Source organism: Peromyscus eremicus, chromosome 11, assembly GCF_949786415.1.
Source record: "Peromyscus eremicus chromosome 11, PerEre_H2_v1, whole genome shotgun sequence".
Classification (NCBI taxonomy): domain Eukaryota; kingdom Metazoa; phylum Chordata; class Mammalia; order Rodentia; family Cricetidae; genus Peromyscus; species Peromyscus eremicus.
In genome coordinates this window covers 69911749-69929587 of record NC_081427.1, presented here as the reverse complement: position 1 = coordinate 69929587, position 17839 = coordinate 69911749, and the positions used below count along the sequence as shown (strand labels likewise).

General features: G+C 37.7%; 1 protein-coding gene across 1 annotated transcript in view; it reads right to left on the bottom strand.

The window, feature by feature from the left end:
• Positions 1 to 17839, bottom strand: part of Adgrv1 (adhesion G protein-coupled receptor V1) — a 474255-nt gene that overhangs the window by 136368 nt on the left and 320048 nt on the right. The window contains exon 86 of the mRNA XM_059276309.1: positions 5459 to 5575. Coding sequence (XP_059132292.1) covers positions 5459 to 5575 — 117 coding nt within the window. The remainder of the gene's footprint in view (positions 1 to 5458; positions 5576 to 17839) is intronic.

Genomic DNA, 17839 nt, shown 5'->3' with positions numbered 1-17839 from the left:
CAATCCATTTAACTTGGTTTACTTTTGTCTTCTAAAGTAGTGTGTGTGTGTGTGTGTGTGTGTGTCTATGTGTGTGTGTGTACTTTAAAACCTTGTTTCAGAAGGAATTTTAGAAGACTTGATTTTATTTAATCGAACTCCTTTTAAGAGGAACACAAGTTAACTAGTGAAAATTTAAAAATATTAAATGCAAAACATGAATTTAAACAATATTTATTGAATAATAAATGTAGACCTCATGAGTTACTGAACATCAGTCTAATTTAATCAAAGCAAGTTTTGTGCTGTATTATTTTAGTACTCTCTGTCTCTCTGTCTCTGTCTCTGTCTCTCTCTGTCTTCACTCCTCTTATAGGAAGAAGGAAACAGAGCACATAAAAACTAAATTTCTAGAGTTAGTAACTGGGACTGGAAAATTTTAAATTGATTCCATTTAAAGTACAAAGAAACTACCTAGATCAAATAGACATGAGAATAAGTTAAAGACTGTATCTGTAAGCACATTGGTTACATTACTGCACAGACAAGTATCTACATAAGAAAATCAAACACATATCTTGTTGTTTTAATTATCATAGGGCAGAATTATGGTTTTATATATTCTATAAACACAAATTCATCAGTTCATTACTACATCTTCATGTAACAGTTAGTATATTAGTAAAATATAAAGGAGAAATACCATTTATTTTAGGCTAAATAGGCTATTTGAACTCCATAAATTTCATCTGAACAAAGATTGTATCCAGGCTGTTGTATAATACTTGATTATTAATTGTTTTGCCAAAATCACTGAACTGATATATAGTATTGCATTTAAGCAGCAATCACACAAGTTACTAATTCTATCCATCACCATATGTTCTTAATCATTCATTTTAGATGCAAATCTAAGAAATGTTCCCACATGTCCTTCTCCTTCCCTTTTCTTATTATTTATTGCATTAAAAGAATTGCAAGGCTTTTTGAGGCTTGATAATTCAGTATTTCCTGGGTATGTCATTTTTATCTTGGTAATTATCAGTGTGTTGTCTTCAATCTTTGTGAAGTCTTGTCAAATTAAAGCAATGACAAAGGAAAAGCATGGCTAATTTTAGCATCCCCTTCCTGTTGTCGTGCTCCAGCACTTTCTACAAAGGGATTAAGAGCTTGTAAATTTGTTTGTCCATAGTCAGGCTATTTGGAGGACTTAAGGCACAAGATATAAATGCTCAAGCATATGTTTAAGTGATTTTAGCCTATTCTACCAATGTAAGAAAATATTCATCAAAGAAACTTTACTTTCAAATTAAAACATTGACTTTGATTAAGCTGTGACCTTAGGAAGGAGAGGAACAGATTGTAGAGACAATACAAGACTCTCATGTCTTCTGTGACTAAAGCAGATTGCTCTACAGTGATCTAACATGGCGACGAGAATGATCAGAAAACAGATCCAAATGAATACAAAAGCAAAGTTACATTTCCATTTACCTCTACTCTATATGGATATTGCAAACAATCACAGTTTACATTATAGTTCTTATACGTGATCTGGTAATCCAATTGGAAGTATGTCTTGTGTGACCATACATAATAAAGGCATAATATTTAGGAACTCTATGGATACTCTCTAAGCAAACAAATATTGTTTATAATAAAAAAAACTAACCAGAATTATTTAGAGACTACAAAATAAATTGCAGAATAACTATATTGTAGCATAGAAAAGAGTGCAGTTGAACATTGTAAAAGTAAAGATTTCCAAACATAAATATATACATATATAAAAAGTATATACAATCACAAGGATGCACATGTGTGCTTGTTTATAAATTTATAAATATTTGTCTACTCATGGGGTATTTGTGGCGGCATACACAGGAAACCATTAGCAATGTTTACCTTTGCACATGGCATTGTGGATAAAGCAAAAAATGGCAAATATACAAAATAGCAAGAAAGAGATGTACAATTGATTTGACGTCACTCTGAAGTGCTTTTGTTTTGTAATATTAGCATATGCTATCTCTAAAATGAAAGGAAATCAAAACAGCTAGCCAGCAACATAGAGGAAAGACATTCCAGCATTTTAAATGCTCACTGTCACACTAACTTAGCGCAAACATGACCCTGGTGTCTTAAGGAAGTGGGAAATGATTTCAGCATTCACACTGAGTGATCGTACATGAAGAACAAACAGAAGGGCAGGGCAATTATCCTTGGCCAAACACGGAATCTGTGGGTTGTTTGTTTCAAATAAGCAAACTTTGCTGTTGTTACATTCCCGCCATATGCTGTGCAACTTCCCAGTGAGAGAAAGGGAAGCCTGGAGACGGAAGGGACCACAGAGCTGAGGAGGCTTGCATTCTAACAAAGAGCTCAGGCTGGTGTGTGTCTCTCTTAAAATCGGCCTATTCCTATATATCAAACATACTCCTCTTTTCCAAAAAAAAAAAAAAAAAAGAAATGGATTATATTGAAAAAGTAGAATAATGAATATAGTTCAACATCTCTGCTATTTTAGCCATGTATGTTGGGCTCACCAGTATGATAAGTGAACGGGCATACTATGCACTCTGAGCTGGGCACAGGGCCGACTTCCTGAAGGGATTAATTAGGTTTATATTTTCACAGTTTTCAAAGATGGTGTAACTGTAACCTGATCTGCAAGCTAGGCTCAACAAGGTTATATAACTTGTTCATCAATGAGATGTTTCTCCTGGCTGTCTAAATGTAATCTAACTTTACCATAGGGTGTTGAAAACATGTGACAGAAAAGTAAAGCCAGGTCGTATGTTTATCTGACATTGAAAATGTGATGCAAATAAAATAAACATCAGTCCATGATTTTAATACGTTTGTTTTAGGGAGATCTTTTTATTATCTTTATTTATGTGTGTCCTGATGTATGTATGTGTGAGGGTATACATGTGTGGAGGTCAGAGAACAACTTGTTAGAGGCATTTCTTTCCCTCCAGCGTGTGGGTCCCAGGGATCGAACTTGGGCTGTTGGTCTTGACAGCAAGCACTTCTCCCACAGAGCCGGCTCGCCAGCCCACCCCGATAACTCTGGTGCTCTTAACCCAGTGACTAGAGATTAATGACTAGCTCGTTGCCATCACATTATTCACATATAGCATCCGATTCTCTCCTGTGCTGATAAAAAATGTGAAACAGACTCATCAGAGTGTTAACATTCTTTCCAGATTTTTAAAAATTTTTCACTTTATTTTATTTTATGTGTGTCAGCGTTTTGTCTGCATGGATGGCTGTACACTATGTACGTGCTCTTTCAAGTTTTTAATCAAATTTGACTCACAGGATTGGACTAATACTAGCCTATCTTACTACATAGTGGTTTTAAAGACAGATTCAGATTTTAAAAAATGGTTTTAGCACACAGCATTTTATAAATGGAAAGTACAGGTTGGTAAAATGACGTCTGACCATAAAATAAGTTATTAAAAGTAACCTACTGAAAATTCAGAAATTATTGGATTTTCCCCTTGTGGTTACACCACAAACCATGAAGGATGTGTGGTGCACCATCTGAAATGCATTACATTTCACTTCCAGTTGCAACCGTTTTCCTAAACCATGAGCCACACAGAGGCATAATTAGTCTACTAAATATGCATCAGCCACAATCAGACTTCCTTGCTGACCAGAAACACAGGCGAGGAATAAACTGGTTCCCATGAACTTTGGTTAAATCTTACACAGCATCTGGTTTAGTACCCCCAAAGCAGGGACTCTACCTGAAGTACATGTGGAAGTCATTTCTCCATTTGAATATGCTTCACTGACTCACTATGTGTCTAGAAAAGTCTCCTCAGCTCCCACAGTATGGTTGTGAATGCTCTAACTTGAATGACATTTTCATTTCCTAATATTTGATCCATTTCCTTTGGTTTTGCCAAATGCAGACCCCAGGCTTTCTCTCCTGCAGCATCTCTCCTGAGATCGAAGACAGAAGCATCTTCCCAAACCCGTCCAAGAGACTACCTTCTGATTCCCCACATGCTAGTACGTGAACTGTGAATGTAGTCTTGTGTCCCTAGGATGAATAGTGCATTATAGACTATAATGCAGCCACGGTTGCCTTCAGACTGCTCCTTATGTAACCTAGGTCTGTGTGGTACTCTGGCCATACTTCACATTGCCACTGGGTTTACGCTGAAGTGAAATTTCCAGCCATTTATATTATATCTCAGCAGTGATATTGTCCTTTTAGTATGCAGTCTCTAAGCGCAGCTCTTGTATCGGTTCTTCCTGTGGTCTAACACCGACAGCTTCCTGTTGTGAGTACCCTGTTATCTCTGCACATCTCCAGATCTGATAAGCAGCTTCCTGTGTCTTCATCTGTGTCATTAATCAGAAACTGAGAATATGTCAGGGACAGGGACAGAGACCTTCAGCACAGCACTGCAGACTCAGTCCAGGCAGCAAGATAACCATGTGCAGTCATGTATCAAAAACTTCACCTTAGATCAAACCCCAAAGTAACCTTGCAGTCAGAGATCTAACAAATTTACTCAACTTTCAGGAGACATTCTGTTTTCTGTTTATGGCTTATATTTTGACTTATTTTTAAACCAGTTGACAGAGATGTTAGAGAAAAGGACATATTTTCCATGATTGGAGGTGCTGAAAGATCTATAAAGCATTAATTCTATGAGTTAGAAATGATCATCCCCTATGCAGATTTGAAAGCATACCTTGGAGGGAGGTAATAATTTGATTGAGATGTGTAGAGAGGGACAAAGCCAGAGGTCTACTCCGAGAATCTCCCTCTGTCACTCTCTACACCACTGCCACATCTAATGTTGCTAACTATTGGAAACTCCTTTGCCTCTTCACTGCTCTTAACTTTAGTACAGGAGGCCACTCTCCATCAGCTACTCATGCCAGATATGGGGAAGACAGGGACTGCCATCTCCTGCCTTCCTGACAACCAATCTACATCCTAAATTCTGCATTACCAAACAGAAATACCCCAAGTTGTTTACTGTGTTTCTACTGACACTGGTCTGTTTGGTAGGAATGTTCCGCCATCCTCTGGTACAGTTAACACTAGTAATTGGCAGCCCCCCCCCTTTTCCTACCTCCAATTAACCACAAGTGAGAGCATATTTCTAAAATCTGAATCTACTCACATCATTCCCTTTCTTTAACAAATTCTATGGTGATCCGGAGAAAACAATTCAAAGTTCTTATTCTCCAGGACCCATATTCCAAATTTCTCCTTCTACCACCCTTTTGTTTTCAGTCCTACTAGATTTGCCCCATTGTTCCAAACTGGGCTCTCTGGTGTTGCAAAGTTACTAGGTCTATTCTTACATTTACACCCTAGGCGAGTTGAGATGGCTTTATTGGAATTATTTCTGCTTCAGTATGCAGAATATCAGGCAGTCAAGCCGCTTCACCCAAGGTCACCCGAGGGGAGCAGTGGTGTGGGAGTGAGTGAGCAACCAACCTGAATAAGCATCCAGCTAAACTGGCACAGGTACAGGTAATGTGCCACAGCAGCCACAGCAGAACAGCTCTCCTCGCTGAGCTGGGGACTTGTGTATGCAGAAGCCAGGAACACAATCTAGAAGAAAGAGGTAGTTCTATTTTTAAGTCGTTCTAAGATTAATGAAGAATGTCCACAAATAAGCCACTTTCCCATCTGAATCTATAACTGAGTGAGTCAAAGGCAAGGTTGGCCTGTTGCCAGATTCACATAGGAGCCAAGCTCAAGGGGCAGTGTGTGAAATCTGTACTTCTAAGAACCAATAAAAGATATAACATCATGTTCTGTGTTGCTCTAAGGAGCTCAAGAGCGAATTCTCGAAGTAAACCACATTCTTGTCACTGCTCGACCAGAACCAAAGCTGTGAGAGCCGTTTACTACAGCATGGCAGGGACAAGGAAGCAGCGTGGAACTGCCGCTCCCAGCCAATGGGACAGGGCGGGCAGGAGAACCTCTGACTTCCCTCTCATCTGCCACCTCCTGCCAGGCAGCGACGTGCAGAACAAATGGGCTTCAGGTACATTAAATTAAGTCTCAAAATTACCCAAATGGTGGGGTTTAGTATCACCTTCAAGCCTGTGTTCAAAGTTGCCCTTGCATCGAAGATGACTGTTTCCACACTACATAACTACATCTCTATTGTCTCTTTCCCCACACATTTGAATTTTAATTCTTTTTATAAACAGAATTCTCATCACTTTCTACCATACTGTGAAATCATCATCATCATCATCATCATTTCACTGACTAGAACACACTATGCATAAGGACAGAAATTTTTACTCTTTGATTCATTGATGAATTTCAAACACCAGATAGCTGGCACCTGGTAGAACTCAATAAACACTTATTGAATAAACGATCAAGTCCAGCAGAAGATCATTATGTATTCTTCTCTTAAGACTATTACATCAAATTTTATAATGGAAAATACTGTTAGAAAAAAAAAAGATTGGAGCAACCATATAGAACTATAACATCTGAACAAATAAACGCTATGCTTAATTTCCTCAACAGTAAGAGTAAAGTGCAGGCTTTTTTTATCCTTCAATTTCAGAATTATTGGTAAAAATGAAGATTCCTAACTTAATTTTCTGTTTATTTAGTCCTGGGCTTGGCATCTTCACTATACACTATTAAACCCAGCAGATGCCAGCTTATAAAGTAGAAATTACAAACTCACTGTGCATTGTTTTGAATAATCTAGCAGAAAGAAGTACCCCCCAAAAAAGCAACAACCTCACTTGGCCAGAACACAGCACACGGCAGTCTTTGAATCATTACGGCTTGTTCTTAGAGCACGGTTAGATTTTCCTAGACTTCAGCTTCTGTGTAGCATCCGAATTAAAAAAACAAAAAACATATTTTGTAAATTTAACCTTGTAAATTCCACAGAACCTTATTGAACACCTTCTAGGTCCTGAAAATGGGACTTGGCATCAAACAAATCCTCAGAAGCAAAATCTGTATGAGCTCCACCTCCACCCCCAAGAATCATTGTGACAATTTGTCTTTAAGCACAGTGACATCTCTTTCCATGGAGTCTTTATAAATGTACCTACAACAATCTTGAACTCTAAGGTGTAGAACTATGTAGAAATTTGATAATTTCTTCACTCAACCTGAACAGTTTGTTATGAAAAACAGCCATGCAAATTATAACTGAGAATGTATATTTAGTTTTAAGATTGTGTGCATCTGTAAGTGTTATGCTAATAAAAATCTATCTTCCTAATATTTTTCTTAGAAGCAATTAAATCACTGCAGGTTATTGTTTAAACTGCCCTTGCTTCCAGAAGGTAGTTTTAATACCTCTAATTCCATTCATAGGGTACACTGTCTTCAAATATTTTAGATTTGAATCTGTCTTCCTAAGTTCTAAGAACACCAGTATAATGTTGTGAACCATAAAAGCTGTTTAAATCTGCCCTCTGATGAATACTGAGAATTATTTATCACTATGTGGAAGAAAATTAGTCTGCAATACAAAAATCAGCTGCCTCAACTTTTAACCAAGATGAGCCCAAAATACTTCAAAAGCTTACATGTCATATGAGCAGGTATACCCCCAGATAATTTATTTAAATACTGAAATGAAACAAAGTAAAATGAAATATAACCTTCATGCATGAGTATCTCACAGAACCTTAAGACTGTGTTACCTAAGAACAGATGGGCTCTTAGCACTGTTCTTTCCATAACACACTAAGAGACACCAGGATAAAGATTATTTTCATAGCTGCCCTTTGAGACCAATTCAGTGGAACACTGTAAAGGAAAAGGAGTGATCTTCAGAGGTTCTCAGTTCCTTATGTGCTGACCCTTGTTGTACCTGAATACCTGTTCCCGTTAGAGCACTGTGCTGGCCAAGAAGAGTGCCCACAGTGTCAGAGGTGACTATGTACCGGCATGATACCATGTTCCATCTCGTGTGCGTACACATAAAACTTATCTATGAATGATGTCACGTTATACTGCTTTTATCACAAATTAATAAAAAATAAAAGAGGGTCCTGTGGGATAATTGACACATTTGCAGATCATTAAACATGTTTCAGAGTCAACGTGGAATTCAGAATCTGGTGTTCATATTTTAAGACCAACAATTTAAGTCTTCCTAAAATGGCACGATGTTGCTTGCACAGCTGAACAGATACAAGCCTCATCTCAAACTGCTAAAATTCTATTGATTCTCATTTGTATTAATTCATGGCTTACCACAGGTTCCTAATGGTAACTGAAAAGAATGCCAAACGGCATATTGGCCATTGCTATTCTCATCTCTCTATTGTTATAACATATGCACATCATAACAGAAGACAAAGGAAAATACAATCACCTGGAAGAGTATCTTGTTATGGAATATTACTTTAACTATGTAAATGTGTGTTACATTTGTTTATGTTGCATTTGTTTAATTATGTAAAGGTGTGTTGCATTTGTTTCATCTTGCCTGCCTAAGGCACCTGATTGATCTAATAAAATGCTGAACAGCCAATAGCTAGGCAAGAGAGGGATAGGCGGGGCTGGAGGGCAGAGAGAATAAGTAAGAGGAGGAGTCTAGGCTTGAGAGAGAACAAGGGAGAAAGAGAGAGAAGCACTCGGGGCCAGTCAGCCAGGCAGCCGTCGGCCAGTCTGAAGGAAGGCAAAATCCCTAAGGCAAAACATAAATGAAAAGAAACAGGTTAACACAAGTTAAAAAAAAAAAAAAGTTGGCCAGAAACAAGCCTAAACCAAGGCCAAGCATTCATAACTAATAATAAGTCCCCACGTCATGATTTTGGGAGCTGGCGGTCTGAGAAGGCCTGCTGTAGTGTCTTCTATATCACTGATTTAAAATGAAATAAAACAGTTTCTTCTGGTGGATGACAGCTCTGCTGTGCCAAAGCGGGGAATAGAAATATATGTGTTCCTACGCTGCTAAATAAAATCTAATAATAAATATTGAGTTTCCTGTTTATCTCAATTCTTATTACTCCTTGAGATATGTCCTCTTCCTCACCCTCTTTACTGTGGAGATTTACTTTTCTCATGAATTCCTGTCCCAAACCTACTTGGTTTTGATGGGGCAGTTAATTCCACCTGCCTACACTAATCGTGGCGGTTTCTAGATTCTCCCATTTTAAGAGGGAGGTCCTAAACCACCAAGTGTTCTCTCTTGTAGTAGGCTGTCTATAATGAAATGCAGCTACATGCATAACATAATAAAAATGTCACAAGTGCTTTTAACAGAACAGAGCAAATCTGAGGGGCATGGGGAGAATGGTTAGCTCTGTGAGCAGGACTCAAGGACTTGTCCAGAGATGATCCTAAATCCTGTCTGCTTCCTACTCATCTTCCTTTAAACTCATACCACCCAGTGCAACACTTTACACTGTGCGCACTTACTGTTTCCAAACATGCTTCTTTGTTTTTCCTTATTTTACCTAGAATTGCTTTCTCATCTTTTCCTAGGCAGCTTTTCAGCTTTGTCATGGACTCATGGCTATTTATGTCAACCAAACAAACATTGTGGATGCCCAACACACACAAAGTGGTCAAGTGCTCAGCCACTTGGCTAGAAACTCCAGTTCTCCATGTTTCTTCAATATAAGAGGATCAGATGGCCCACAAATTTCAATTCTTATGTGAAGAAAACAGTAATGTCTCAGAAAATTGTCCTGCTAGTAAGAAGAGGGAAATCCTGGTCATAGACACACACACCTAGGAAAAGGCCATGTGATGACATGTGGAGATGGTGACCAGCCAAAACCAAGGAGAGAGGTCTCAGGCGTGATCAAGGCTGCAGACACCAGAAACGCACCAAACACATTTCTCTCTTAAAACGACCAAGATTATTCCCTTCCACCCTTGCTGTAGAGGGAATTTTGTTCCTGGAATAGTTATTGAAATTTGTCAAAGACTGCTGTTATTTCCTATTTTAGTTTGCTAATACAGTAAGTTACAATGATGTCTGAATACTAAATCAACCTTCCACTGCTGGATAGCTATCCCTTTGCTGTGATGCATTAGGCTCTTGATTTACTAAGACTGCTCTAGGAGGTTCACACTGGTGTATGAGGGGCACTGGCTGACAGGACAGCCCTTCCCTGGCAGCACAAGGTTCCAACAGGAGTCTAGTTAATAGTTTTTTTTTTTTCTGACCTCTGTCATTATTAGCTGACACTTTATATTTACAGACCACACAAGTCTCACATTTCATTGTTACAACCCTTGTTTGGACACAATTATCTTAAAAACATACTTAGATAATAATATTTCCTCTGCATTTACCCTCTGATTAGTCTTTCTGGTGCTGCTCATGTGCTTATCCAAGTCCACATTCCATCTGGCAGCATGCCTTCTACCTGAAAGGTTTCAGTATTCACCACAGTGCGATACTGCTGGCAATACCTCCCAGTGCTCATATGTTTGAAAACATCTTTATTTAACTTTCATTTGAAAGCAATATCTTTCAAATTATTATGTTGACCATAATAATAGTCATAATAGTGACCACAATAAGGTCAACAATCTTTTTCTCCTTCAGTTCTTAAGCATGTAACTACGCTATCTCCTTGTGTGCATTTTTCTTAAAGGAAATCAGCTTTAATTCTTACTTTGAGCAATTTTATCATGACAGTCCTCATATAGTTCCTTTATTTTTCGGTTCGTGGATTACTGGTTGATTCGTGGGTTTATAATTTCAGCAAGCTGGGAAGTTTTTTCTTCATTCACACTCTTTTACAGGAGTCTCTGAGACCTCAATTACACACACATACCAAATCCTTTCATTTTCCCTACAATTCACTGATATGTCTCAATCTCTTCAATTTTTATTCTTTCTGGTTCTGGTTTTAGAAAATTATACTACTGTGCTTTCAAGTTGGCTGATTTTTCTTTCATTATTTCTAATCTATTAATTTTACACGGTATATGTTTAAACTTAAATTTAGGTCACATGTCATAACTTTCATTTGTGGGATTGATTCATTTTAAATATTGTTAAAACACGGAATTCAGCTGTCATTATTTTAAATTCCTTCTTGTCTGCCAATTCCAACATCAGTTAACACTCAGTGTCAATTAATTCATTGATGTGTCATGTTATGGGGTACGTTTTCCTGCTTCTTGGTAGTCTGATATCCTTTGGTTCTTTTACTTGGATTCCTATAAAATAACTCACTTGGACTCCTCTCAGTACCTGCTGTTACTATTTGTTGTGATGGCCGCTGTGCTTAGCCTAAGGCTAATTATTCCCTATGACTGGGGCAAGACCCTTCTCTGTGCACTTGTGAATCTGCATCTGCTGATGAGCTTTCTGCCTGACCACCTGGGCTTGCCTGACTCTCATCTAATCTCAAGTTTTGAATCTGCCAGCTTCTACATTCATGCTTCCTTCTGCCAAAGCCTGAAAACTCTTTTTTTCTTTATTAAGAAAAATTTTCCATTCATTTTACACACCAATCAAAGATCCCCCTCTTTCTTCCTCCTGCCCCCCAGCCTCCCTCTCCCAACACACCCCTCACTCCCCCCCCACAAGAAGGCAAGGCCTCCCATGGGGAGGCACATCCAGTAGAGGCAAGTCCAAGCCCCTCCCCCTGCCTCAAGGCTACAAGAGGTGTCCCATCATAGGTAGTGGGCTCCAAAAAGCCCGCTCATGCACCAGGGATAGATTCTAATCTCATCACCAGGGGGAAAACTCTTAAATTGAAGGTGTCCAGGGAAATTAAGCCTAATTTATTTAGTATATATCAGAGATCACTTGCCTTTATTGACAGATGTCAAATGCTCATTATTTTTTTTTTTATATTTTGGAAAGTAAATCCAGTAGTTTGTATTTCACCTAGATTCAAAGCAGAAATCTTATAGTTATTTATTAATTTGGATTTTAAGTATTTTATATTTTAACTGAAATATTGAAAATTTCCATGGTGTTTTGATTTGGAAAAAAAAACAAATAATTATTTACATGCTCATTACTTGTGAATTGTGGCAACTCACATCTCCTAAACTACTTGGCTTCTATTAATCACAAAACATTTTATATTTTTTCAATGTTAGCTAATAAATAAGTGGTTCTAAATATTAATTTCCATGACAAAACTAAATTTTTAAGTTAGAAAATCACGTTTTTGACCTTTAAACTATCCTTTGTTACTTGTTATAAGTCACTTACGTCTACAGCATCCTTTCCATAAGGAAGCTGCAAACAAGGCTGTTCCCAGCTGCTGCTTCAGCTGTCAGACTTGTCCCACTGATGTTAGGTACGGGTGTAATGGCATCACCTGGACACTAATGCAGTCTGGGTTGCACTTCGTTTAAAATTTTGTCAACATTTTCTCTGTACACCCACAACTTCATGAAGAAACATTGAAAGCTATATAAAGACCTTTAACAAACTATGAAGTATAAATCATCAACAGATTTTAGGGTCAATCTTGAACTTCTTATGTAACAGGGTGAGGCTCCCCATCCTCAAATAGTTCTTACTCTTTTAGGCTTTCCTTTACCTAACAGCTCAGACAGTGGCCAGCGCATGTTCCTACAAGCAAATTACCTGGGGAAATGTCACACTTAATCCCTTTTCTCTTTCTTTTATTACCTGGTGGGCACATAGCATGTTTATTGTTCTTGGCAATGCCGGGCAAGCATATTCTTCAGCTGTATTTCTGATCTGTCCTAGAAAGAATTTTAGGGGCAGCAATATCCTGTCAACACCAGATCTTAACTTCTCTGTTACTGGTAACGTTTTGCTAAACAGTATAGCTGTTTGCACTGATTTTACATGGCTATTCATTATTTTCCTACATAAACCAAATAACCTTAAGTATACTTGACTATCCTACTGTGGTATTCATGTCAGAGATGCAGAATCTATTATTTTTTACTTTTATGCCCCCTTTCCCCCATTCATTTCCTTCTTTCCCTCTTTCCTAAAACAAATCTCATCATACTGTATTTTAAATGGGGATTGCTTTATGATATTCAGAAAAACCAAGGAGCTTTAAAGACCCATGAAGTTTAAAAGGAGCAGGGCTCTGAGTGTGGTAGGTGTGTCAGGGAGCTGTTGTATGCGATGCTGTAGTGTTTGGTAACTTTTAAACAACAGAAATTCATTGAACAGGTTTTGATGGTAGTTATTTGCTCATAATTGCCGTGGTGAAAACAGCACAAGAACCAATCAACACAGCAGCAGTTTTCTAATGCACACTCTGCTCACTCCTGTCCCTGAATTCAGTCTCTGCTCATATGACTAAAGAGAGGGCAATGGCCTCCTCCTAGTGCTCACTGTGAGGACACTAGGCTTGTTTCTTGTCTTCTAACCACACATGACAATGGAAATGCACAGATGCACACAATAAACAAATCCGTAGTTGTAACTGAGTGCCAGAGGCACGTAGATATTGGGGTGTTCCCTTAGTTAGTATAGGGTCAGATAAACAACTTTGTTTTTGTATATGGCTTAAAGTAAGTCAGCCAATCAAATGCTGCCATCACTCATTATAAAAACCATTTGCACATAGCTTCACAGCTCCTCTTTTGTAGGGTGCTGGTAACAGCATCCATCCACTCACAAATTCAGACACATTTAAAGGTGATTTTACAAAGCACAACCACTAACTTTACAAAAATAAAATAAAATAAAATAAAACACAAAGGTCTCTTCAAATATGTTTCTGGAGGTATTTTTCTGAGGTTTTATTTCTTCTTTTATCTTTAAGAAATAATTTCCTCTCTGGAAAAATAGAAGGATCTTTATGAGTCATTATTAACTTCAAAAAGACTTAAGACTAGGTTTCTCTATCTGGGATACAAGCAATGACGTGCTAACTTATTTTTATCCACAGAAGTAATAATGCTGTAGTGGGTAGTCTTATGTGCTATATGCCCTATAGCCATTGCTTCCTCTTATCCTTTAATAACCTACGTAATTTAGAGGCCCTTGCTTTCACTTTAGGTAAAGGAAACCAAGACTTAGTAAAGTAAATAAACTTTCCAAGGTTACAGACCTAAGATATGATGAACCCAGAACTTGAGCCAAGTGTGTTGACTCGAAAGCCTGTGCTCCCAGTCACTTCTAGTACTTAAAATGATGCTAGCCTGTACCCCAAATGTCACTAAGACCACATACTTCCTGTTTGTACAAGAGGCTCTCACGAAATAAATTAAATCCTTTTATTTGAAGAACGAACACATAGAGAGGCTGAGTGAAATAATGAACAAAATGATTTTAATATCACAAAGATTCAACTGAAGTTTAAATTCAGTCTTGAATTTTCAAAGTTCTATTTCTTTCTTATTTAATGACTGACTTTAGAAGTTCAGTAGAAAACAATTTTCTATATCTGTAGACCACACAATGAAACTCCTCATATAGATATAGGACACTAAGGCTTGTGCTTCAGTATTGTGGTGGTTTAAATGATTGTCCCCATAGTCTCATATGTCTGAATACTTGCTCTGCAGTCAGTGGAACTGCTTGGGAAGGATTAGGGGGTGTGGCATTTTTTTGGAGTGGAATTTGATGCTTCAAAAGCCCAGGCCACTCCGTTAGCATTTTATTTTTCTGCCTCATGCTTGGACCACAATATGAGCTGTCAGTTGTTACTCCAATGCCAGGCTTGCCTGCCTGCTGCCATATTCCTTGTCAGAATGGTCATAGACTCTAGCCCTCTGGAACCCTGGGCCTCCAAATTAAATGCTTTCTTCTTTAAGTTGCCTTAGTCGTGGTGTTTTGTCACTGCAACAGGAAAATAACTAAGAAACATACTTTCCATATGAGACTGAGGCATTATTCGGAAAACTCACATTGTATATGATTTTGCTGTTGTTGAATCACTAATGAAATAAAACTGTATTCATTTTCCATTTAATTTTTTGATACTAATATATGTATGTATGTATATACCTCCAAATCTCTTAGATAAATAACTCAATTAAAAATGTAGAAGTCATTTAAAAATTATATGAAAATTTACTTGAAATATATAATGAGGAATTATCATTTTGGGGATTTACTGATCGAAAATGAAAATATTTTGTTCAACTTTTCATAGAATTCTTGAACTTAAAAAAATAAACTGAAAGGAAATAGAACTGTGTAGAATTTCAGGGAAGCTAAGGAATCCTAATAAAATTTGATATAACTCTAATTATAGTGTCCATTAACTCAAACCTTAATGCACAGACACCAAACTTTATGCTTCCTCTGCCTAGCAATGTGAAGGTCAGTACATCACCTCTAAAACTATTGGTATTATATGTTTAAATAAACAAGATGTATTTTTCCTGCACCTTAATTTCAAGGGTATGATTGTTTGAACTTTTGAATTTTCACTCCCTTCTCATTCTACTCATGTTTTAAAATATAACCCAGAATTCCCAACTAGCATATCCAATAGAGTTGACCAAGACGGTCACAAACACCAAAGATTAATTTTGTTGCTTGACTGTTTGTGTGAGATGAAATTTCAAGCACAAATGTAGTATAGTACTCTATGAAGGGGGTCAAAATAAGATAAATTAGCTGAATATATATATATGTATATATTATAAATTATATATATAAAATTTAAATACAAGAGCAACTTTTCCTTAGAATCTCTTTTTTCATTCTTTTCCTGTTACACACATACACAATTATTTATTTATTGGTATGTGCATGTGTGCATGCATGTACCATTGAGTGCCTGTGGAGCTCAGAGATGTGTTGATACACACATGCACACATACACAAACACAAATAAATCCATGTAACAATAAATAAGTATATTTAAATATTTTAGAAGAAGAGAGAAAGTGTGACACTTTGACCCACCGTCTGCTACTGGAAGCACACTACAACGTTAAACTAGGTGTCATTGTTATATGAAATGGTGAGGCAAGGGAACAACTAGCAACAGAAAACTACCCTTATTTCCAACTAGGAAATTATTTGGGGATTGATAAAAATCACATTTTATAGGATTATATGCTATCAAATTAAGTCACAGCTTCCTGTGAATTTCTGACCTTTTAAAGGTTTGAATTGCCTTTCAACTTTGGCTCATTTCTTGGGTAAGAACTGTCAGGACACTTATAAGTATCCAAGTTATTAAAAGTTTGCTAACAATGTCTGTAAGAAAATTCAGTTTTTTTCTAAAATTACAAAAAACGGGAATGTGAACTCCAAACTGTCATAAACTGTGAACTATTGTATGCACACTTAGCAGTGTTTTGCACACTTGACAATGCACGGGGAAGGAAGCAGCCATTCCTTACAGGTCCGTACAGTGTGGCAGTAGACATTCTGTGCATTCGGCACAGAGCCTGTTTCACTTAGTCTCATAATCTTTCCGCTTTGCCCTTGCTAAAGAGACAAGCTCACAGGTAACAGACGACAAAGCCTGGGCTTCCCTGACTCCGACTCAGCCCCTTTTCCTGATCCTGTACTATTTTTGTTTTTTTGTTGGCCTGTTGGGTTTGACTTGGATTTTTTTTTTTTTTTTTTTTGAGACATGGTCTTAGTTTATAGCCCATACTCTCCTGGATTTCATCCCAATCCTCCTGCCTCCTGCCTCAACCTTTTAGTGCTGGGCTTACAGGCATGCACAATGACACCTGCCAGTCTCTGCTACCTTTATGCTTTTGCATCAATAATGCTGACATTTAGCAACATCTGCCGTTAGTTCCTTGAATGTGGAAATAGAGATGGAGATTTGCACTTACATTTCAAGACAATTGCTGTTATATTTCTCTCTCCCTGTACCTGAAAATCCTTCCTAGTGATGACTATTGTCATTTTTGTTTTGCCTTGTTTTTTTTGTTTGTTTGGTTTTTTTGTTCTTGTTTTTGTTTTTGTTTTTGTTTTTGTTTTTTGTTTTTTGTTTTTTTTTGGCTTTTTTCGAGACAGGGTTTCTCCATGAAGCTTTGCGCCTTTCCTGGAACTCGCTTTGGAGACCAGGCTGGCCTCGAACTCACAGAGATCCACCTGCCTCTGCCTCCCGAGTGCTGGGATTAAAGGCATGCGCCACCACCACCCGGCTGTTTTTGTTTTTTGTTTTTGTTGTTGTTGTGGCTGTTTTTTGAAACAGGGTTTTCTGCATAGCTTGGTCCTGGAACTTGCTTTGTACACCAGGCTGGCCTTAGATTCACAGAGATCCTCCTGCCTCTGCTTCCCAAGTACTGGGATTAAAGGCCTGTGCCACCAAGCCTATGGTTCATTGGATTTTTAATCAACAAATATATGTCATAAATTTTTTAAATTTATTTTATATGAATAATAAAACTTATATTATTAAATAACAAAAAGGTGAAATGATTATCAATAGACAATATAGTGGCTTTCTTTAAGAAGTTAATGAAATATTTCTGCTATAGAAAATTCAGAAGCATGAAATGACACAAAGGGGGACTATTTATAAAAAAGTGGAAAAACCACATGATGGGGCTAGAAAGAAAGCTCAGCAGTTAAGGTCAGTAACTTCCCTTTCAGAGGATCCGGGTTCAATTCCCAGCACCTACATGGCAGTTCACAACCACCTGTTACTCCAGTTCCAGGGGTTCTAACATTGTCTTCTGGCTTCCATGGGCAATGCACATGCATGGTGCACAGATATGCACACAAGCACAACACCCCCACACACAAAATAAAAATAAATACATCTCAAAAAATTTAAAAACAGATGCAAATAAATATAAGCAAGTCAAAATCTCCACGCAGTCTGCTCCTGAGTGTAAGTAGGAGGCCTCCAACAGACCTGCACCCTGTCCACCTCCCACCAACATTATACAGAGCTCATCCGAGTCCAGATATAGATCTAAGTCTAATTCCCCTCAGTCAGAATCACTATTTCCCAAAGTGAAGACTTGTCAGAGTCC